General features: G+C 50.1%; 4 protein-coding genes across 5 annotated transcripts in view; 1 reads left to right on the forward strand and 3 right to left on the reverse strand.

The window, feature by feature from the left end:
* C1QTNF6 (C1q and TNF related 6) overlaps nucleotides 1-8,480 on the reverse strand; it is a 22,299-nt gene extending 13,819 nt beyond the window's left edge. The window contains exon 1 of the mRNA XM_071422809.1: nucleotides 8,360-8,480. The gene's annotated coding sequence lies outside the window, so the exon portion shown is untranslated. The remainder of the gene's footprint in view (nucleotides 1-8,359) is intronic.
* SSTR3 (somatostatin receptor 3) lies at nucleotides 3,872-8,493 on the reverse strand. 2 transcript variants are annotated; one of them, XM_071422806.1, is made up of 2 exons: nucleotides 8,360-8,493; nucleotides 3,872-5,386 (listed from the first exon to the last, which is right to left on the reverse strand). In XM_071422806.1, the coding sequence occupies exon 2, from the start codon at nucleotides 5,323-5,325 to the stop codon at nucleotides 4,120-4,122; it is 1,206 nt and encodes a 401-aa protein (XP_071278907.1). In that variant the 5' UTR covers nucleotides 5,326-5,386; nucleotides 8,360-8,493; the 3' UTR covers nucleotides 3,872-4,119. The 2 variants fall into 2 exon arrangements, with proteins under 2 accessions (XP_071278907.1, XP_071278906.1); XM_071422805.1 differs by having other exon boundaries at nucleotides 8,189-8,360.
* Nucleotides 7,804-21,348, forward strand: part of CYTH4 (cytohesin 4) — a 38,628-nt gene continuing 25,083 nt past the window's right edge. Inside the window, exon 1 of the mRNA XM_071422803.1 lies at nucleotides 7,804-7,915. Coding sequence (XP_071278904.1) covers nucleotides 7,885-7,915 — 31 coding nt within the window. The 5' untranslated portion in view covers nucleotides 7,804-7,884. The remainder of the gene's footprint in view (nucleotides 7,916-21,348) is intronic.
* Nucleotides 11,343-20,234, reverse strand: RAC2 (Rac family small GTPase 2). Its single transcript, XM_071422811.1, has 7 exons — nucleotides 20,087-20,234; nucleotides 17,023-17,094; nucleotides 15,711-15,828; nucleotides 14,205-14,267; nucleotides 13,380-13,539; nucleotides 12,354-12,488; nucleotides 11,343-11,610 (listed from the first exon to the last, which is right to left on the reverse strand). The coding sequence occupies exons 1-6, from the start codon at nucleotides 20,119-20,121 to the stop codon at nucleotides 12,358-12,360; spliced, it is 579 nt and encodes a 192-aa protein (XP_071278912.1). The 5' UTR covers nucleotides 20,122-20,234; the 3' UTR covers nucleotides 11,343-11,610; nucleotides 12,354-12,357.

Consider the following 21,348-nt stretch of genomic DNA (forward strand, 5'->3'; position numbering starts at 1 on the left):
GAGGCAGTGACCTCCTGATCATCGTTCCAAATGCCTGTTCCTGTGAAAACCAGCCTTTAAATCAGTGGTCATAGTTTGAAAAATTTCGTGCATTCATTTTCTCCTCTTGAATTTTGGACAAGAAATACCTTTTCCTTCCCCTCCCCCAGTCTTATTTTCTGTTCATCTTCATTTTTTATTTCCCTAATTTGTCACTGCAAAACAGGATACAGCCTAGGGGGGCGAAGAAAACACAAGACAGAAAAACGTGATGCTTGTGTCTCTTTCCTTTTAAACCCCTATTTAATCTAAAGATCTCCAGTTGTTGGGATTTTTTTTTTTTTTCAGATCTCTCTGGAACACATTTTATTTGCCCCAGCAGGCTGCCCTGCAGAGCTGCCTTGGTGGGAGCTCAGATTCCATGTGTCAAAATGATGTCTCTTTGGCACGGTTGCTTGGTGCTGGCATCGCAGTGCTTGGGCTCTTAAGGAATGTTGGTATTTTAAGAAGCTAAGCAGTCGACAGAGTTTCTTGCATGGTGATTTGCAGCAGATGGAGCTGCAAAAGCATGTGAAATGAAGTCTCAGCTCAGTTTGGTGGGGAAGGAGACTGTCTCTGTTAAGTGTGTTGGCAGCTGGGGAACTCCCTCCCCCCATCTCCCCACAGCAGCTGGGCTGCCACTCCATGGATAAGGAAACCCATCCTATATCTGCCCCCCATCCTCCTGAACTGCCTCCCGCAAGGTCCTTGATCACAGTCACATGCCTTCTTCAGTGCCTGGTCATCAACCACCAGCAGTGTTACAAGCTCCTCAGACAATACAATCTCTGCTCTGTCCTACAGGGATTGCTCTGCTAGGGGAGTCCAGCATTCACCAGGCTTTGCTCTTCTCTGCAAGAGGAGCAACACAGACCAGAGTTTGAAGTGCTGTGTTGTCCATCTATCTGACCATTTGGTAGTCAGCCCTTTTAATCTTTCTACCACTTGCTGCCCCTTATAGAGGCAGAAGCTTTGGCAGTCCATCCTTATTCTGTCAGGATTTCTTGGTCGTGTTTCATCCAGTGGATATTGCAGGAGCTCCCCAAGAAGCTAAAACAGAGGCTTTTTTTAGTCCAACAAACTTTATCCCATGCCCATGAATAGTTTGGCTGCTTTTCTGACTGAGGCCCATGGTGTGGGAAGCTGATGCATGGATTGAAGGAGAAAAAGATGTAAAGACATAGCAGAAGATAGAAACTGGCTACCAAGCTCTTTCTTTTCCCCATGAGCTGAGCCTGCACTCCTGGGTGTCTGACTGCCCGTGCTCAGGGGAGCGCTGTAAGGGCAGCTGAGCAGTTCTGTGCGGTCTGGCAGGCAGCTCAGCTCCCGAGGCTGAACCTGCAGGCATGGAAAGCTTGGCACCAGCATCCCAGGCTTAAAGAGGAAACATGAGGATGTAGGATTTCAGGGGACAATCATTGTTGTGGAGGTGGTGGCAGTACCAGTGGCTGAGAGCACAGCTGAATGTGTTTTGGTTGGTTGTGTCTGCAGTCCCTGCCTACCCTTCCTCTGCTCTCTCACCTGGCTAGGAGATGTCTGTTCACCTGACATCCTGTGACAGTCCTTTTCAAAAGCTGGGTGTTCTGCACTGCAGAACACAGTTCTGAGGCCTGCCAGGCCTTCAGGTCTTCTCACATTGCCTTTGTGTGACCTTGACTCTTGCTTCCTCATAAAGTGGTTCTGTTCCCACGATCCTCAGCTGCTGCAGCTTGTTCTGCTTCCCAGTCCAGGGCTTTTGGCTTCTGTCCCAGCACACCCAACCCCATGCCACCCCTTCCCTTCTCTTACCTTTTCTCAAGTGACCTGTGAGACATCTTTCCATTACCCAGCCAGCTCCCATAATTGACCCTCCACAAGTCACCTCCTGCAACATCTGCTGACCTCAGGGAAGCATGTGTCCTCCTGGTGGGTCCCTCCTTCCCCTTTCTCAAAATTGTTTTAGAGAAAACTGCCAAAGGGCTGTGGTATGAGGGTCATTTCAGTGGCTGTAACTTAGCAACAGCATTCATAGAGAAGTTAAAAGTAATTTTTACAGACATTTTATATTTAACAGACATTTTAGCAGAGTTGCAGGAATGAAGCCAAAGTGGAGAGGGAGACCTTCATCCCACCCACCCAGCAGTACAGTGTTGCTCCTCTAGCCTGCACACTCAGATGAGCCCATCCACAACTTCCCTCCACCAAGCAGTGTGCAGGAACAAGCACTCATCCAACTGCACAGCAGCACATTTGCTCTCCAACTTTTATCCAAGCACTCACATCTGTACTTAAACATTCTGCAATTACATAAACATACTCCCTCACCTGTGTTTGTGTACACTTACACACATGCATACCCCCTTAGGTACCCCTGCACACATGTGCACACACCCAGCAGATGAGCATCAGTGCCCAGGACTGGCACCAGCCTCCCACCAGCCCTGACTCCTTGGTCTCTGATCCTCTTCAGCCATCCCCCTACATGTACAGTCCAGGGAATAAAGTTTTGCCTACAACTACCTTTGTGCACATGCAGACACATAATTTGTTCACCATTCTGGGCCAAATACTCTACTGCTTATCTACAGGATAAATTGGTTCCTAGTATTGCCCTGACTCTTTACAACCACAGCTCTCACACACTGGAGATCCCCTGGCCTCTGTCTGCTTCCTGCCCCCATCCTGTACTGAGAGCTGCCTTCACCTCCTGTATCAGCCAAACATGACTCCATACAGAGATTGAATCAGCTCAAAGATATTGTGTATTCTCAGGAGAGCCAAATCTATAGCACTCCCTTCCCTAAACACGTAGAATGGTTTTGCCCACCTGGCCTTCTAAGTCCAAAGGCTTTTTCTTTATTTATAGTAAAGCTTAAGGAGAAGAAAAAAAAATGCTGTCTCCAACTCATGTCTCATTGTCTTCTTCTCTATTCTTGTTACACCTTCCATCAGGGTTCAGAGGCACCAGGAGAACTCTGAGGAATGCGAGGTGTAGGAAAGAAATGTTCAAACTTTTTCTCCCAGGTAAGTCTCATCATCCTGCCCAGAGTCCAAGCTCTGAAAAGAAAGAGGATGTTTTGAGCAGTCAGTGGTCTCCAGCCAGATCACCACAGGCAGGAAATCTGTTCCCAATACTTTTCGAAGAACTAGAGAGGGCCAGCCATGCATGCAACTGGCTGGTATGTCTTTGCTGCAGACATTCCTCTTTCCTGTTCATCTTTTAAGGTAGACCACTTATGTTTATAAGTCAAGGCACTGGGTTGCCTACATGTGGTATATGCTATCTGGGGACTTCCTCAAGGTGCCACCATGAGATGGCAGCCTATGCCCTCCAAAGCAGGATCATCTAAGGGCAGATCATCGCTCTAGGGCTGACCTTGTTTCTCTGTACTCTCAGTGCCCATCACCTCTTCAGCTCTCCCTAAATGCAGTCTGCTCTTTACCTGGTGTTGACAGATAAAAAATTGTTTGCTCCTGGTGGCAAATATGATGCTTATTCTTCAAAAGGCCTATGGAACTGCGCAATGCTTATTCTGTAAGAAGAAGAACTTGAAAGCAACCAGCCCAGTTGTGCCAACTTTTACCAGTTCACCGGGCAGTCAGGTATGACTTTGGGGTCACCAACCACAGGGAACCACCAGGAGACTCCCAGGACAGAAGAACATATGTGTAAAGGAGAGTTGAAATACATTAATGGTTTTGGAGAAATTAATATCATATGTATGTTTATACTGGGAAAATCAATGAGCATATATGTAAAATATAGTACATAAATGGGAGCTTTTTTTTTTGTACTCAGCATGCATGATATTTTGAAGGAGATATCCCCTCACGCATCCAGCCAAATAAAGAATGCCTGCTTCTTAACGCTACATTAGTGTTAGGGAGGTTTTATTTTTTACCAATTTCTGGTAACACTGGTACCACACAAACCTCAGGTGTCTCTTCCAAAGCCAAGAACAATGCCTTGCTTTTTCCACAAGATCATGGAGCCCTATTCATCTTTAAGCCTACTCTTGGACTTTATTATTCCTTTGCATCATCTCCCATTGCCTTTGAAAGCAGAGCAGGTGAAGGGGATCCCATGTCCCGATGTCTCTTTCCCCTGCACCACCCCTTTCATCATAAATAACTGACATGCAACTTGCTGCTCTTTTCGCATCCCGCAGGCTCCTCGGGGAGTGGTTTTTGCTCATTGCTTTTTCCTTCTCCACTGCTTAGAGGGCGCTCCTGCCTGTCGTTTCCGTTCCTGGTGATCTTGCTGATCTCACCCTCTTCCCTTTCATCATCAATCTTCTCTGGGGGGCATGCTGGCACCTCCTGGCTCTGGACTCGGCGGGATGGCCTGAAGATGGCCCTGCGGAAGCCCTGCTTGAAGCGGTAGGAGAGGAAGCCATAGATGATGGGATTGGCGCAGCTGTTGGCATATGGCAGCACCACCACAAGGAAGTAGACTCCAAAGAGGGATGGCTCCTCTGGCAGTGGGCACACAACATTGATTATGTTGAGGACGTAGAAGGGAAGCCAGCAAAGGACGAAGACAGCCACCACAGTCACCACCATGCGGGTCACTCTGCGCTCTGAAAGCTTGTGCTTGGAGGACAGAGCCCTCACCCGCCTGCCAGAGGAGCGAACCTTCACTACAATCAGGAGATAGCAGAGACAAATCACCAGCAGTGGTCCAAAGAAGCCCAGGGTGGCAGTGTAGACGATAAAGCCAGCTCTCCACACTGAGGCAGGCTCTGGCCACTGGATGTGGCATGTACTCATCCCTAAAGGGACATCTGAGAAGACAACCACAGGCAGCACCACTATGGAAGACAGCACCCACACGGTTACACTCACAGCCTTGGCCACCCGTGCTGTCCTCCATTTGGAGGACTTGCCGGGGTGGACCACAGCCAGGTAGCGGTCAACGCTCATCACCGTCAGGCAGAAGATGCTGGTGAACTGGTTGATGGCATCCACGGCCATCACCAGGCGGCACATGAAAGAACCAAATGGCCAGTAGGACAGGGCATTTTGTGCAGCCAGGAAGGGCAGGCCCAGCATGAAGAGCTCATCAGCTAGGGCCAGGTTCAAGATGTACACGTTGGTCACCGACTCGCTCACGGAGTGCCGTAGGACTACATAAATGACCAGGGAATTCCCAGCCAGCCCCACCACACAGACAATGAGGTAGACCACGGGGATGAGGACACCGCTGACAACTACACCAGGGCTGACAGTGGAGGAGCTGTTGGGGGTAGTGAAGCCTGCCCAGCTATTGGAGGCATTCCCCTCCTCCAACACTGCCGGCGTGGGGAGGCTAAAAGCAGAAGTGTCCATAGCAGAGGCAGGGAAGAGGGCAGGGGGCAGTGTCCTTGCAGGATCAGTTAGCAATCTGGAGCTGAAGGGAAGAGAAAAAAACCATTGATACTGGGGATATGACAGCTGAACAAGCCACAGGTAAAATCATCATGTTAACTGTGTTAGGTATAGGCATGGGAAATCAAGGGGAGTTGTGGATGCTAGCAGATGCTAGAAAATCTAGGACAATATCAAACCCATCTAGGCCTGCAAGGCACAGTGCACATGGAGGGACAAACAGGGCTCAATGTGGGCCCCTCCTCTAGCAAAAGATCCTCTGGGGAAAGAACAACAGACTGGCATAAGGACAGGGAAAGTTTTCATTTTCTGCTAATGGTTCCAATACTGAGGACATGGTCACCAGGGGCCTGGTTCTCATTTATGAGTGGCAGGTGCTTTACAAGCAAAAGAGGGAAAAGCATCCATTGACAAAGTGCCTTTCCAACTCTGACTTTCCTATTCTCTGAGTATTTATTCTCCTGCTTGCTGAAGCTCTTTTTGGACTGGCCAGGTTATTGTTAGCCCCACAGGAGAAGGAAAAGCACTTTTAATCCAAGCAGAGAGGCTTAGCTCAGCACCTGAGCTGAAGGGCAGCTGGTTTGTGTTATGCCAGTTTGAGAGTAAAGGAAAGATAATTTTGGGTACACCAAGAGGGATCAGTCCAGATCCCTCTCGTCTCTTTTTCTCCTGTTCTCCCTGCCATTCTCTCCCTCCCCTTCCGCATGCTGCAACACACTGCTAATGGCAGAGGCTTTGCCTACCCCACCTGTTTGCAACCCCAAAGCAGTGTCCCAGCCTCCCTAAGCTGAGGAGCCCAGTTGTGTGTCACACGAGGGTTTGGCATGGAAACAGCACTCAGCTCACTCAGAGACAGCCTTGAGCAAACAAGCTCTCCATCCAGCACCAGCTCGCTGCTGACACTGGAGAGGAGCTGCAGGGAGAGAAGGGACAGTTAAGGGACGGACGTGCCTTTTGTCAGGGCTCCATATGTGAAATAAAGAGCCCAGCACGTACTGTGGACCAGAGACACCCTGGAAACCTAATGCAGGGGAGATTTGTGTTTCTTTCAGGATTTCTCCAGCTCTGGAAAAATTTCTGGAGGTGTGGACTGACAGGGTTATCCCCCTGAATTAGGTCCTTGGAAGGGAAGATGACTTGGTGGAAGTGAATGGGGACATTAAGGCTCACCTTTTCACATCTCAAGAAATCTCTTAGGGCTCTGAAGCTTCTTTTTCTATTGAAATTTAAACTGAGGATGTCAAAGGAAAGGACTCACAACCTTAACTACATTCATGAGGCCAGAGACACTCCAGAGACTTTTCTCTCAGATGTGATTTTCTGTAGCAGCACAACTTTCTTCACAAATGTCTAATATTACAGTATTTGGGGTTTTTTTGTTTGGTTGAGTTTTTGTTACTTGCTTTTTTGTTTGTTTGTTTTGTAGATGCCATTCCAAGTTCTGGAATGGGGAGACCTGAGCTTTAGGATTCCTTGAACACTAGACAGGCAAACCCAATAGACCCCACAGATGTATTAAATTTTACACTGAAGGAACCTCATCTGAGAGGCCCCATAAAAACACAGTTGAGCAACTATATCTTAAGGCCATTTCTACAGCCTATTGTATAAATGTTTCCTGCTTTAGAGCATTTGAACTTTGAAAGACTGGGATTGTTTAGATTTTTTTAAATTTCCAGGTGCCTTGGGCTGTGACACACTGTCCTGCAATCCCACACATCATGAGTGGCTGTAATGAATGAGCCAAATAGGAAGTGATTTGAAACTCTAAGTTAAAGGCTGTTTCCTCTGAGATTTTTTCCAATTCTGTTCTAGTGACACAAATCACTTGTTGGAAAAAATAGGAGGGCAATGGCTGCTCTAGGGACAAAGATCTCCAGAAAAAGTGGCAGAAGCCAGAACAGTATGTTCATAAAAGGATGATCTTCTGAAAGATGATCACATAGACAGGAATCTCTTTGCACGTTCCTCCTTTGGAGCCTTACAAATACCAAATATGGATGGAGATACTCCTGGGGAGCTGTAAAGCATTGGAGAAGTGTCTGGGATCCAGACCTCAAAGCCAGCTGTTCAGAGTGTTGCTTAACAACACAGTAAATCCAGTTTCAGGGTAGCTTCGGAAGCCCTATCAAAAATGCTAAGATGTGCAACAAAAAGCATGGATTTCCTATAAATTCATTTTCCTGCTCAGGCAGCTGCAGGGGAGAAGCTTGATCTTTAAGCAGGTGCGGTCTGTTGCTGCCATTCTAATTTTGTCAAGTACCACGGGCCAGCTCAAATGCCATGACACACATTTTGGCTAGTTTGGCAGAAAAAACACTGGGCACCAGTGCTCCATCTAGTTTGGGTCCACTCTGCTGGTGGCTTTGGCAGCACATGCATAGGTAGGAGTTGGTGAGGAACACTGGCCTCAGACTGACAGTGTGCTGGAATCCAGTTGGATCTGTTCCTGATGTGCACAGCACCTGTTGCAAGAGGCTTAGGATCCTCTAACAGGTGCTACCAGAATATGCCTGGTTCATGCAGCTGGAGAGCAGGAAGAGGCAGAGAGGTAGGAGGAGATGGGAAATTGGCACTACTTCTTTCCTTAGGTTGAAAAAGATAAGTATATATATATATATATATATATATATATATATTTCTGTATTGAATGAGAGGAGGAGGTGGATGCTGAAAGCTGAGGCTAGTCCTGGTAACAAACCATGAATAGCAGCTGGGAGGGACAACACAGCCAAATAACCTGCACCACCTCTCGTGACCCCCTCCCCTCCTGTCCCCCCGGTTTCCCATGGCCCTGCTCCAGCTCAGAACTCTCCCGTCTCACCTCGGGGCTGAGCTCTCTCGTAAGGACCAGGCTGGACTGGCAGAGTTGGAGGGTCGAGAGCGAGGGGTGGTCGGCAGGTTTTCTTCTCTGGAACTGCAGACTTAACTTCTGCGTGGACTCATGCCCGCGGGAGACATCCGGGAAGAGCGGCCAGAGCCGCCGGGTACTTACATGTCGTCGGGATGTACATTTTCCTCCGCTTCCCCGGGAGAATCCGTGTCATGCTTTTCCCCTTCCCCTTTCTCAAACGCGACAGAGCAAAGCGCTCCCGTGGGGAGCGAGCCCCGCCGGGCGCTGCCGGAGGTTCGAGTCCTTCTGGCCGGGCTTGCCCATCGCCCCCGCCGTGCCTGGTGCGGGAGGGGGATGCGGGATGGGGATGCGGGATGCGCGGCCCCTCAGCCCCACGGCCCCGCGTCTCTGCCCCGCGCAGCCCCCGCCATCCGCGGGCTCGGGCAGAGGGAGCGCAGCGCCGGTACCGGGCGCCGGGAGCCAATGGGTGCCACGCACGGAAACACCGGCAGGAGAAGGAGGAGAAGCAGGGGATGGACGGCAGGGCAGGAGAACAAAGATGAGCGGGGGGAGATACCGGGATGGAGAATAAAAGCGGGAGAGGGAGGCGCAAGGAGATGGGCAGAGGGATGAGGGGAGCGCAGAAGAGGGGAGGATGAAGGAATGAGGAGTGCGGTAAAAGAAGCTGAGGACAGTGAGGAGAAAAGGGAGAGGAAGAAAAGAGGGATTCAGAGAGCAGCGATGTGGTGGGAGAGTGGCACGCAGGAGGGGGCGACTCGGGTCGGCTCTCCTAGGGGCACCCAGGAGACGGGCTCCTGTTCCAAAGGTCTTGCAGGCAGGACTGGTGCTGCTCGCAGCTGCAGGCACACAGCAAATCCTTCTGTCTGGCAGGGTGCTCAAAAATCGGATGGATGTTGAGCACACAAACCCTTCTCCCTTCTGTTCTGCCCTGTGAGCACCTCCAGATGGAGGGAGATGAGGGCAGATGGGCAGATAGGGGACTGTCTCTTTCATCTCTTTCCCGTTCCCTGGCTCCATACATGATCTCTTGTCTTTTGCACCTTCATTGGGAAAATGTTCCAGTTTAACAGCCCCAAACCTTCCTACCAAATTTATTCTCTGCTGGAAGGCATAGACCCAGAAGAAATGGATCTAGGAAAGAAATTAATCTTTGTGAGAGCAGTGGTCCCATGAAGGATTTTCCATCCCATTCCCTGCACAAAGGACTTCCCTGTCATTCTCACCCCCGTTCCTGCCCTGCAGCCAACATCAGTGACTCCTTGTACTGTGCATCACCCAGTTCTTGACATTTGGCACTGCTATTGTGAACATTTGAGCCCCTAGGGTAAATTCCAGCTTTAACAAAAGAAAGCAGTGTCTCTGAGCACAACAAAGCCAGGGTCTGGCATCCAAACCTACTTGGGGAATTTAATATACAGCCAGTTCTGCTCAAAGGTGAGCTGATGAAGGCAGTACAGGACTTGAAAGCTGCCAGGCCTCTTTAGACCAGAACTTGGCCACAATGCTGTCTGGAGACACAGAAGAGAAAGGAATCCTCATTGGGAAAGGAACTGCATGGGTAGCACCCAGAGGTTTTCTTTACCATGGCAGGGCAGGTGTCTGTAGCACCATGAAGAAGGCCCCAAGCTCCTTTGTTAGAAGAAACAGCCATGAAACAGCAGAGTTCTACACAGGCCTGCTAACCTTGCATAAACACAGCCATAGCATCACAAATTCCAGGTCTCCAGCTCACTTCCTGAATGCTCTAAGGTGTCCCATTCTCTGCCTCAGCTCCAGTGGGGGGCTGTGCAAACTGCTTAAATTGTGTTGGGAGGAGAGCTCAGCCTGTGCATCTCCCCAGGTAGGCAGATACATGAATTTTGTTTCACACACATCATATGCATTGCTGTATGTTACAGGGGGTGGGGCAGACTGAAAAGGTAAAAGCCAAGGCTTGAAAACTGGAGAGAAGTAATAAACCACTGGGAATATATTGCCTTGAGTCATGCTTAGGATGCTTAAAGGAGGTTAGATACCATTTTCAAGTACTTTGTGTCCCTCGCCCTTTCACAGGTATATGCCCATACCAGAGGCTTCATTTTTACTCTTCTGGACTCACTGACACAATTTGTATTACCTTTGGGTGAGGCCTGGGAAATTCATCCAGCAGCCCACGTGCAGTGCAGGTATTTGTGGAACTCCCTGCCACAGGGTGCCTGCCAAGGGTTGCTCTGAACTTTATCAGTAGGAAATGTGTCACATCACTGAATTAACTGCCTCATTCAGATCTGACTGTGACTTGGAACTGCAGAAATCTCCCTGGCAGCAGGGTACCTCAGGAGCTTCCCTGTGTCTGGTTGCACCCGGCATCACCAATGCTCCTCCTCAGTGCAGGAAGCAGCCTTTGAAGCTCAGAAGTGTTGCTGCATCCAGGAGCACTAATCTGGCTCAACTCCATAGTTTCTCTGTGCCCTCCTAGGACTGCAGGATTTTGCAGTGCCAATCATCACACCCTGAGCCCTCCCCTCTCCTGCAAGTAGTGGCAGTAGCAGCCACCCTTTAACACTTCCTCTGAAGTCCCTGCAATGCATCAGGAAAGCAGGTGCTCACAGCTGCCAGATCCATGGTACCGCTGGGACCACTCTCTTCAGCTTAATTTTAGTGTCTTGGAGGCAATTTGTCTGGGCTGGTGACTCATTCCTCCCTTTTAATTTTTTTCCCTGCCCTCCCCCTTCCTATTCTCACTCTGCCTGTGTCTGGCAGTGTGAGAGAGTGCCAGAGCTTAGAAGGATTAATGCAGCAATGTTTTGGTGAAAAGATGTCCCCGGCAACCTGCGGGGGCAGTCCCCAGGGAGAGGAGTCTGCATCCAGGTGTCCCCTCCCAAAGCCTGCATCCCATCCTCTGTGTGGCACAGAGGGCAGACAACTTTTCCTTTCAAAGCATGGATACTGAGAAGAGGAAAGGCAAAAGGAATGCGGGTGGCTCAGGTGAGAACTCAGCACCTTCGCAATCATCCTCAAGGGCCACCAGGCTCCCCGTGGGGCTGCCAGAGGAGGGGCACAGCTGGGCGGTGCCTCCAGCCCCGCTGCCCCATTGCTCACGGCTCCAGGGCTGTGTCCCCCGAGGTGCAACACATCACGGACATGACACAAATGTACAGTCTGTTTATTACTGTCTTATTCACTACATTGTAACCTCAAGGGCCTGGAAGGAAGGGAAGGGGCAGCTGGGCAGGTGGGGCAAGAGCGGGGACGTTGTGTGAACATCAAACCAGTGCTACAGACCCACAGCAGTCTTTCAAGCCGGCAGAAGGAAAAAGAAGGAAAAACCCCAAGGTGCTGAGCTCTGCGCTACTGGAGCCATCACTCTCCTGTGTGCTGGGCAGCTCCTGGTATCATGATGAGACCGGGATCTATAGCCAAAAACATGACAGACCTCATAATACCAGCTCAACTATTTTCCTGCTCTCCTTCCCTCTGCTCTGGTGATGGTGGGAGTATGAATGGACAGGGTCCAAACTAGCAGGCTCTCACTCTTCTCTCTCATCAGGCTCTGACCAGCTTTGACTCTTGTCCTGAGGCCTCTCTCCTCCCTCTGCTGCCCTGTACTGAAGTGGAGGCAGGTAGAGACAACATGAGGAGTAAAGGACTCCTGTAGGAGAAGTTGCCACTTGCCAATGAACAACATAAAAAAACCCCTTTAGGTGAGCAGGGCTTGGTAAGAGGAAGGGCCACTGGCAACTGCCATGAATAATGAACAACTTTTTCTTTTCCTTTTTTTTTTTCTACAGGCAAAGGCTATGGCCTCATAGTTCTCAGGGCAGGTCATCCCCAGGGCAGCCTGGATGTAGTTCCCTCTGCAGCAGAAGCTGACAGACAGTTCTTCTCTGTAAGGGCACATGTGGAAAATCCTAGGCTGCCCCACATCAAGAGATGGGAACAAACTTGCCCACAGTCAAGCAGAAAGGAGGGGGAAGTTGATCCTGGGTGCATCATACTACATCCTGTCTTTTCCCCAAGCAGGATCAGCTTCTCCCTCTCTCTCCTTGAAGGTGACCCATTCCAACAGCCTCACCAGGAACAGAGTGGCCCTGACTGGGTTCAGGAGCAGGAAAGCACCACTGGTGTCCCTCCCAGGGATGCCCGTCAGACTTACTTGCTCAGAGGAGGCTGCATGCCCGTTTCTTTGTCCGGGTGGGCTGCGGGCACAGGACGGCTCGGATGGCCTCATCAAACACCGTCTTGAGGCCTCGCTGCGTCAAAGCCGAGCACTCGAGGTATTTCACAGAGTCTGTCGGGAGGAAAGCAGGTGTTGCACTGGGGGGGGAAGGCAGCTGGGGTAGGCAGTGGGGATACCCAGGTTTCTGCTCCTTATGCTAGAAAGCACAGCACCTGGCTCCTGCCCAAGCTGAATAAACACATCTCAGGTGATCAAAGACATTATACATTGTCAGGACACGTTTCACTCACTTAGACAGTCTTGACTTCAGGGCAAAGCTTGCCAGCTGCACTAGACCTAGGTTTGCCTACTGGCTACCCATGTAGCCAGAGCAGAGCCATTTTGTGAGTCTGACCATGTCATCCTGGCCAGACACCCCCCCTGCTGAGCTCCTTCTTGGAAACTCCCTCAAGCTGTGTTTCTCACCCTCTCTCCCATTTCTGTGTGCCACAGATGGGAAGAGCTGGATGGTGGGGTGAGACACCCATACCTGGGATTGTACGTATACACCCCAGCAGACAGAAGCAGAGACAGGAAACTACAGTTGCAGTTCTTCCTGAGAGTGGTTAAAAACCTCTCTTCTGCCTCTCCGGATATGGAGGAGTGGCCTCTACCCACTGTGCAGCTATGGCTTGCACAGAAAAAATACTGTCCCAGATAGAAGTAAGCAGAGTAAAAGGGGAGGAGAATGTGAAAGTGTGTGGTTATGTGTTTATGTGGAGGATGATGGCCAGAGAAAGGCAGAAAACAGAGAGCTGAGGAGTTGAGCCTTCCTCAAGAAGCAGATCTCCTTCCTGAGTCTCCTGAAGTGCATTTTGTCCCATGACCCTGGATGTGTCTCCTTGTGTCCCTCGGAGACACCACTGTGCAATACCACCACAAAAGCCTCGTTAAATTGCGGTGAAGCCCTTTTCTTCTGCCTCTCTCCTTTCAGTAGGTCCAAAATTATTCCCAAACACATACCTATTTCCTTGGCCAGAGCAAGACCCTGAGGATACGTTATGGGGGATAGCTTCTTCTCCTTCAGCTTCTCAATGGTGTCCTTGTCATCCCGAAGATCCAGCTTTGTGCCCACGAGGATGATGGGGGTGCTTGGGCAGTGGTGCCGCACCTCAGGGAACCACTAGCAAGGCAACAAAATGTCAAAGGTGTGAGAAGAGGTCACATGTATGGGCATGCACATGGGAAACAAAGAGGCGCTCCTGAAAATAATGTCAGCTAACAGCCTGTCCTTTCTCACATCCATTGTTGGCACTATAGCCTGGCCCAGGCCAACTCCTGTTGCTGGGTCCTCAGGCAAAATCTCTGACAGGGAGCTCAAATTTTGTTATGCAAAAGCACCAGCTGTTCTCAGCCCTCGACCCTCCCACGCAGGGAAGAACATTAAAGCGGTAGGAAGGACATACTTTTGTTCTCTGTTCACCAATCTCTCCCTTTTTTCCTCACTTCCCATCTAATAGCAGTGGGTACCTGCTTCTACACCCTATGGACCAGTCCTGTGTGTCTGTGCTTTGACAGTCCTGGCTGAAAGATGCCACCAGAATATAAGTCTGTGATCTGACAGCACAATAGCCAGCAAGATGAAAACTAGCCCATTAGTAGAGTTGTCTGCCTTCTTTAAATGAATCAGAAAATGCATCTGAAGGAGGTTTCTGACTAACAGAAAAGAGGTATGACTTCTTAAACCTAGATGTCCTGCTGGTAGTCCCCACTCATAATCACTGTTCTTGCAAGGCCACCACCACCATCATCTCCCTCAGCCCCTGGTGGCCCAGGAGAGAGTCTCACCTTAGCACGGACATTTTCGTAGGATGCTGGGCTGACAAGGGAGAAGCAGATCAGGAAGACATCCTGCAGGCATAGAACCATGGTGCAGAGTTAGGATAGGAGTATGGGATGGCATGATGAAGCAGGAAGGAGGGGGGAGGGGAGGGAAGGTCTGTGTGAGCAGCACCCTCCCTCTGCAGCAGAGGGTTGTGCTTGGGAAAGCTCTCTATAATATAAAAGTCCTGACTGCTGTTTCTTGCCTCCAGTGGAGAGAAGGACCTCTGCTCCCCTGAGTCATGGTAACCATAGCCACCATTATCAGAAGAGCCAAATGGCCAACTCTGAGGACGGGGTTTTTGTGGTTGGCACACTCATCCTCATGGGAAATGGCCTGACAGCGTCCTGCTCATTTCTCACGGAACACCAGAGGGCTTTCAGGACAAAGTAATTTCGCCTACAGTTGAGACAGACCTAGTTTCAGCCTAAAAATTATACACACAGGACTCAGAGGAGGCAGTTTTAGCTCTCCAGGTAAGCGATTCTCCTGGGCATGGTAGAATTCAGACATCCTTTAAAACCAGAGCAAACCAAACAAAACCAAAACCCTACCAGCTCATCAGGGTTATATCTATTTCATCCAGCTTCATCTAGCTGGAGCAGTGGTGCCAGATCCAGCCTATCCACTTCCATACTTCTACAGCCATCAGAGACTGTAGAAGTCTTGAAGAACCATTCCTCCACCTATCCTTGAGATATGTCCCAGGGTGGATGCAAGCATGCTGTTGAGAAATAGACCTGCTTGCACTGACTGCAGGCAAAACCATCTTATACTAGGTGTCTGATTCTTAGGTGGCTGAACCTAGCTCAAACAAATAATTTCTAATCAACTCCTAACCTTTTTGACTGCAGTGGCAACATTCAGACTAATGTCTGATGCAGCAAGGTCTTTCTGAGCTTGCAAAAACCCTGCTTGAAACAACCTTCTCCAGGAAAGGTGATCCTCAAACCCTGAAATCACTGTCAGTGTGGTGAAAGACTGGTGAACACAGTATCTGAGGCACCCATTTGTTCTGCTAGAGGCAGCAGATCAAACACATGCCCACAAATCATATCTCTTTTAAAAGGCAGAAGTCAGGAGAGTGGGGTTCAAAGAAATGTGACAAGCTCCTGCCTCAGCTCTTAAATTCCATGAACCACTTTAACTTTACAAAGAGAAGGTTTTTTCCAGAGCTGTGTAAGGCATCTGCCTCACACAAAGTCAGTGTCAGCTGAGCTCAAGAGCATCTTTGAATGTCTCGTTTTCTTGCCCAGTTACGGGAGTTTAGATAAAGGATCCAAAATATCCTTAAGGTATCTTTCAACTTTTGGTTTCAAGGCAGTTGTATATCAACAGAGATATTCTCATAAAAGGCCAGAGAGAGGCAGTAAGAACCCTGTCACTGTTCCATGGCACATGTTGAGTTTTGCAGTGAGGGATGGAGATGTAGCTGAGGGAGGAAGGGAGGAGGGGCATGGAGTGTGACCTACCGTCTGCGGGTAAGAGAGCGGCCTCAGCCTGTCATAATCCTCTTGTCCAGCAGTATCCCACAGTCCCAGATTTACAGGCTTGCTGTCAACCATCACGTTGGCAGAATAGTTATCAAATCTGAAATTCAGAGACATAGGCCATGGCTCAAACAAGAGAAGAGGGAGCCCTTCCAGTAGTGTAGGTGGGGTTCATTTACTATGTGCACCCAGGAGCAAAGGCTGGTGATTCCTCTTCTCAGCTCACCTGGGTGACGCTGGTTTCCTGTTATCCTCCACTATATGGAATTCCCACTCATCAATCTCCTCCCCATCATTCAGCTGTCCTGGACAAGTGCCTGGCTGCAGCTACACCTTTGATACCTTGCATGCAAGTTCACAAATCATTTTCTTTTCCCATTTTTTCCCCCAATATCCTTCCCACAACTGTGCCTGCTCTAGAGCCAAGCCCCTGCCTTTCTTCTGTGTTCTAAAACCTAGTTTTATTCTTAGAAGTGAAGAAGAATCCATGTCTCTGTAGTTTGCTGCACTCCTCAGCAGCCCTGCTGGAACTGGGAACAATGTGTCCCATCACTCTTTGACATCCAAGCTTGAAATATTTTAGAACAACTGTCAGGATTGCCTGCTTAGGAGTAAAGTCTTGGTAGGAAAAAAAAAGGATAATAAAGCAACAGAGAAGTTCCTGCCCTCATCCTAGAAAATTTTACTTCCTGGTCCTTTTGGTACTGTTTTTTCCCAGATTAAGGGAAACCAGTGATAGGGAGGAGCCAACACAAAGGTCTTTTGAACGTGTTCGTGGCATCTGCACGTTAGAAGGGACATGATTTAGTAGAGGGCTTGGCAGGCCTTGGCTAGTGGTTGGACCTAATGATCTCAGAGGCCTTTTTCAACCAACTCTGTGATTCTGCTCCATGCAGAATCTATGACTGCTCCAATGACAGCAAGTGCTTTGGACAGGGAAGGAAGTGGGGTCCCATGTCCATCCACATGCTTCCCTTGGGTCTGGCCCAGTTGTTGTAGCCTAGGGCCTGTTTGTTTTGGCCAGCAGGATCCTATCTGCTACTTGTAAACTTAGCAATCAGACAGACCTTGAGTTGGCTGGAGTCTCCCAAATATCCCACTTATACCAGGGTTTTATAAAGTTGCTTCTTGTGAAAGGTGACAGATCCAAAGTTAGAGAGACCTTCACCAGATTCCCTCTGCTTGGCATGGAGATTGTGACCCATGGAGTGCCCAACAAGGGGTCACTGAGCCCCTTCACATCCTGCTTTTCATGCCTCCCACCCACTCCAGGACCTGTTTATGAATTACTCACACAGTGGGGATGTATTCTCCTGGGAAGGCATTGGTGGTATAGCTGATAAGGAGACAGGTTTTTCCCACAGCCCTGGAAAAGAAAGAAAACAATGGCAGGAATTCATGGAAGTGCAGGCAGCCTTGCTAGGGTGAGATGGAGATGGGGCAATCCTTCCACACCTCTAACCTATCCAGAGACCCCTGGAAGCAGAAACACATTCACAGGGCCAGACAGTGCACAACCACAGGTTAGAAACCTGGCAGGAAGAAAGAGAGGGTGTCGCCCAGAAATGTTTGGTGTCTTTGAGCATGAAGGCTTGTTTTATGGTCTAGTACAGAGATGACTTGGGTAAAACACAACCACTCTGAGATGGAGGTGGGAGCCCATTCTGCAGTGCATGCAGAGTGCTGTAGGCTCACAGCCAGGACAGGTTCATTGGCTTGGTGTGCCATGACAAAACTGCCATGCCAGCTCCAGCACTCGAGCACAGGCACTCCTGCCTGCTTTTCAGCTGCTGTGGCCAGGGACTGGTAGCAACTTTTACTGACTTACCCAGTCTTTCCCACCTGCAGTAAGCTGCAGCAACACCCGCACAGAGAGCTGTAAGGAGCCAGAAAGGTGCCTGCCCCCATGGCTGATGGAGGCTGCTGGTGATGTTTCTGAGCTGGAAGTTGGTGCTTCCTCTCCCCTGAGCCTCCCCCACAGCCTGCTGCAGCAGGGTGGAGTGCAAGGCAGCAGCACAGTCCAGACTGGGTGAGAACATTGGTGGGATAAGAAGCAATAAGGCTATCATGTGGGGGAAGGTGTTGTGGGCAAGTTGAAGCCTGTGGTGAGGGAAAGAAGTGCAGAGAAATTGGAAGAAAATAAATCAGCCAAGACAGGTGTTGGAAAGACAATCCTTCTCCTGTTGGGATGCTGTTTCTCAGGTTTGTGTGGCCTAGGAAAGCTTGGCCTTCTTTCAGTTACAAACACAGGAAATGGAGGTGGTGACAGCAACCTGCCTCAACCAGCACAGCCCAGAAGGAGGGAGAGGTCTTTCCTGGGCAAAGGTTGGAATTCTGCTGCTGGGGACTCTCAGACCATCTCACTGTACCTACAAAGTCCCCAGCCACAGGGCTGCAGTTCTGCCTTTTTGTGTATCCTGTATTTGGTAGGCACCCTGGTCACAAGGCACCTGCCTCTGTCGCTGGACTGTGGGGCAGCTGAGGAGGAAGCTGAGCTTTTCAGCATGCTCTGACATTTGTTTCTTCCTCCTGCCACCCCCTTTTCTTAGATCCTCCTCTCTCAGTCCTGCTCTTTCCCCAGGTGCCTTGCTTCCTTCTTTTCATGGAGTTATGGAGGGAGGTGAAGCTCTAGATGAAATGCCTCAGGAGATCTGTGGGCCTGCCAGTGGATCAGTCATAGACAAGGGGGAGGTTCTGAACTGGTGTGGCTGAACAGAGAGCTGTGCAAAGGGTCAGTGAAGGGGAGAAGGTTACAACACAGACGGGGGGTTAGTGGCATCTGCAGGCTTCTGTCATTGAACCAGGGCATGTTGAGAGGTCAGTGATGTGTGATGGAGGGGATATGGGGGGAGAACAGCTATGGGAGAACACAGGAGCTGAGTGATAGGAGAAGGTCCTGTGGTTGTTAGGGTTGAGCCAAGAGGGTGACAATGCTGGCATGCTGGGAGGGAGGTAAGGGGTGGTGAACCAAGAGCTCAGAGCAATGGGGGCTATGTTGCAAGATGGTGAGAGGTGCACAGAGGTGCAGTGTGCAAAGAAGCAAAATGATGAGACAGAAGACATTTAAGAGGAATTGAGGTCCTAGGGGTTGAAAGCAGGACTATTACTGATAATAACAGTCTACTATTGGTAACAAGGACATGTGGTGGGGTTAACCATGATGTGAGGGGACACTACCTTGAGGGAAGGCTGCAGAGCTGGTGCTGTGTGTGAGGGGCAAAATGGGGGCTGGGGAGCTGGGTAACAGATAAATGCCCAGTGGAGTTGTTAATCCAGCTCCAATTTAAAGCATTCAGGGGACCTTTCTTAGGGGTCATGCCTTTTATTTGGGGCTCTGTCTTTCCTCATCCCTTCTCCTCGCCCCCTTGCCCCAGCCCCTGAGAACATGTCTGACATGTATGTGTGCAGACATCTTCTTTCCCAGGCGAGGTCTAAAGGAGGAAGTGACTGTGGGGAGCAGCACTGCTGTAAATGTCTCTTCATCTGCTACCTAACAGCTGCCCCAGATAAGTCTGGACAGCTTCTAGGTGGAAAGGAATTAAGCTATTCCATTCCAAGCACAGACTCTCCTCCCTCCCTCCCTTGCATTTACTCATCCCACAGGGCAAGAAGAAGCTCTGTACACTGTACCCTTCCTGCCCCAGGTAGTGATGACTGCTAAACTCATTGACAGCGTGGATCAGGCCATTTCCAGGCATCAGGGGACACAGGCAGAGAAGCCACCATGTTGTGAAGGCAAGGTTTTGTTAGCTCCCACTCCCAAAGTGGCCTGTACTTGTGTCTATCTCAGTGGAAAGACCTTCTTTTCCTTGTGCCCACAGAGGGCCCTTGCCAGCAGTCTCCAGCACACCCCAGTACAGGGCTAACCTGCTGAGAAAAGCTGAATATGGAGATCCTGATAGGCATCTTGCCAGGACCAGAGTACCATGCCCTCTCCCAGTCATTCCCAGTGAGCACACAGCTTTCGAAGAGCCATTCACCTGCAGGAGAGCACTTGCACCTAATGGGTTTTAAATCTTAGTGGGTTTTAAATCTAACTGCTGCCTACAAGTTGAATCTGGCAGGAGCACCATCACCTCCTGTGCATGGGACAGACCTGCTCTGCTTCCCATGGATGCAGATGGAAATGCAGACGCATGATCAGCATTCCGTGCAGATGCCCTGTGAAATGCCCTCTTCCACGCTCTCCCAGAGGTATGTCCCTTGCCCCGGGGAGGGAGGAAGAGCATGTCTGCAGTAGCAGCAAGGCTGCGGGAGGTCAGAAGCCAAGCGGGGCAGTTTCACCAGCATGCCCCACTCTCCGTGCCCCGGTCAGGGGCTGTCCCGCCCCGCTCCCCAGCAAACCCCAGGGTACGTACCCGTCTCCCACCACCACACACTTGATGGCTTGCATGGCTCCGGACCCGTGGCGAGGACGGTGCCCGAGGCAAAGGGAAGTCAGGCCAAGGCAAACAGCAGGGAGGGATGGGCAAATGTGGGTATCAACAGCAGGTTGCAAGGAGGGAGGAAGTGGAAGAGGGAACTTCTCTCGGCGATCACCCTCGGGTCCCTCCGCCCCTCCACCGCAGCCGCAGCGCTGTGGCAGAGGCCGCTGGCTGAAGGCGGAGCCGCTCTGACTCCTTGGATGACAACCGCTGTAATATTTCTCGTTCTCCCTGCCCGTCTCACCCACTCCCTTCCCACCTCATCCCAATGAACAGCGGGGGGCACCAAACTGCTTTTCCAGGGCAGCTGAACAAGGGTTGGAAGCGGGGTGAGAATGTGGAAAGGGTGGGTTTTCTCCTGCCTCTGTTATCCTCCAAGCTTTGGAGGAGGTGTTAGCAGGGAAGGGAATCTGAAGTAGGAGTACTAGGGTGATGAGGGGTAATGAAGGTTTTTCAGGTCTTCCCAATGCCCCCAAGTGTCAAGGGTGAAACATCATAAGGAACAATACCCTGCGAAGGCTGAACAAGGAAGTCGTGCAGCCTCTAGAAAGCAGCTGCAACCCAATGGCTGCACTGTTCCTCCTCTACTGTGGGGATAAGGTATTGCTGCACTTACTTACCTGCCCAGACTACTAGTACATCCTTCTCTTCCTCAACCTGAACAACCCCAACTCTCTCAGGCAGTCCTCATTGTCCTCAGAAAATAAAAGATTTTTATAGCTAAGCATCAAGAAGAAGACAGCAATCACCCTAAGAAAGAAGAGACAAGAGCAGAATGATCCCAGGAAGTTCTACTCCTTTCTTTATTGAAATGAGGATTTGCCTCCTCTTCCTTCTTTTTCCTCCCATGCAACATTAAGCCTTGAAAAGAGTGTATGTGTGCACATCTGTGTGCTCCAGCCTGACCTCATGAGTGGATGGTTTTTATAGAAGATGGGATACAGTGGCACAGAATTAATTAAGAATTTGGAGACCAATTAGAGCAAGAACAGCGGTTTTGCAGCTGGGATGTTCCTGAAGGAAGGAACTCTGAGTAAAGTGTTTCTCCAAAGGTTGATGACCTTTGTGCTGCTGCAGCCATGGGAGGCTGTTGTGACTGACCTGCTCTGGACGAGAGTGCTCCCAGCTGTCCCTCAGCGCTGGCTGCAGCCCAGAAACCTTCAGCCATGGAAAGGTTCCAAGCCTTCCGGCTCTTT

The sequence above is a fragment of the Agelaius tricolor genome, unplaced genomic scaffold, assembly GCF_023055355.1.
Source record: "Agelaius tricolor isolate 1412-34295 unplaced genomic scaffold, bAgeTri1.0.p SCAF_3, whole genome shotgun sequence".
NCBI lineage: Eukaryota > Metazoa > Chordata > Aves > Passeriformes > Icteridae > Agelaius > Agelaius tricolor.

Bases quoted from the DNA above. Each gene is read 5' to 3' on its own strand.
- SSTR3 (XM_071422806.1), bottom strand. From the start codon at position 5,325: ATGGACACTTCTGCTTTTAGCCTCCCCACGCCGGCAGTGTTGGAGGAG.
- RAC2 (XM_071422811.1), bottom strand. From the start codon at position 20,121: ATGCAAGCCATCAAGTGTGTGGTGGTGGGAGACGG. The intron at 17,095-20,086 runs GTACGTACCCTG...TTTCTTTTCCAG, and splicing joins TGTGTGGTGGTGGGAGACGG to GGCTGTGGGAAAAACCTGTC. The intron at 15,829-17,022 runs GTGAGTAATTCA...TCTGAATTTCAG, and splicing joins GGAGAATACATCCCCACTGT to ATTTGATAACTATTCTGCCA.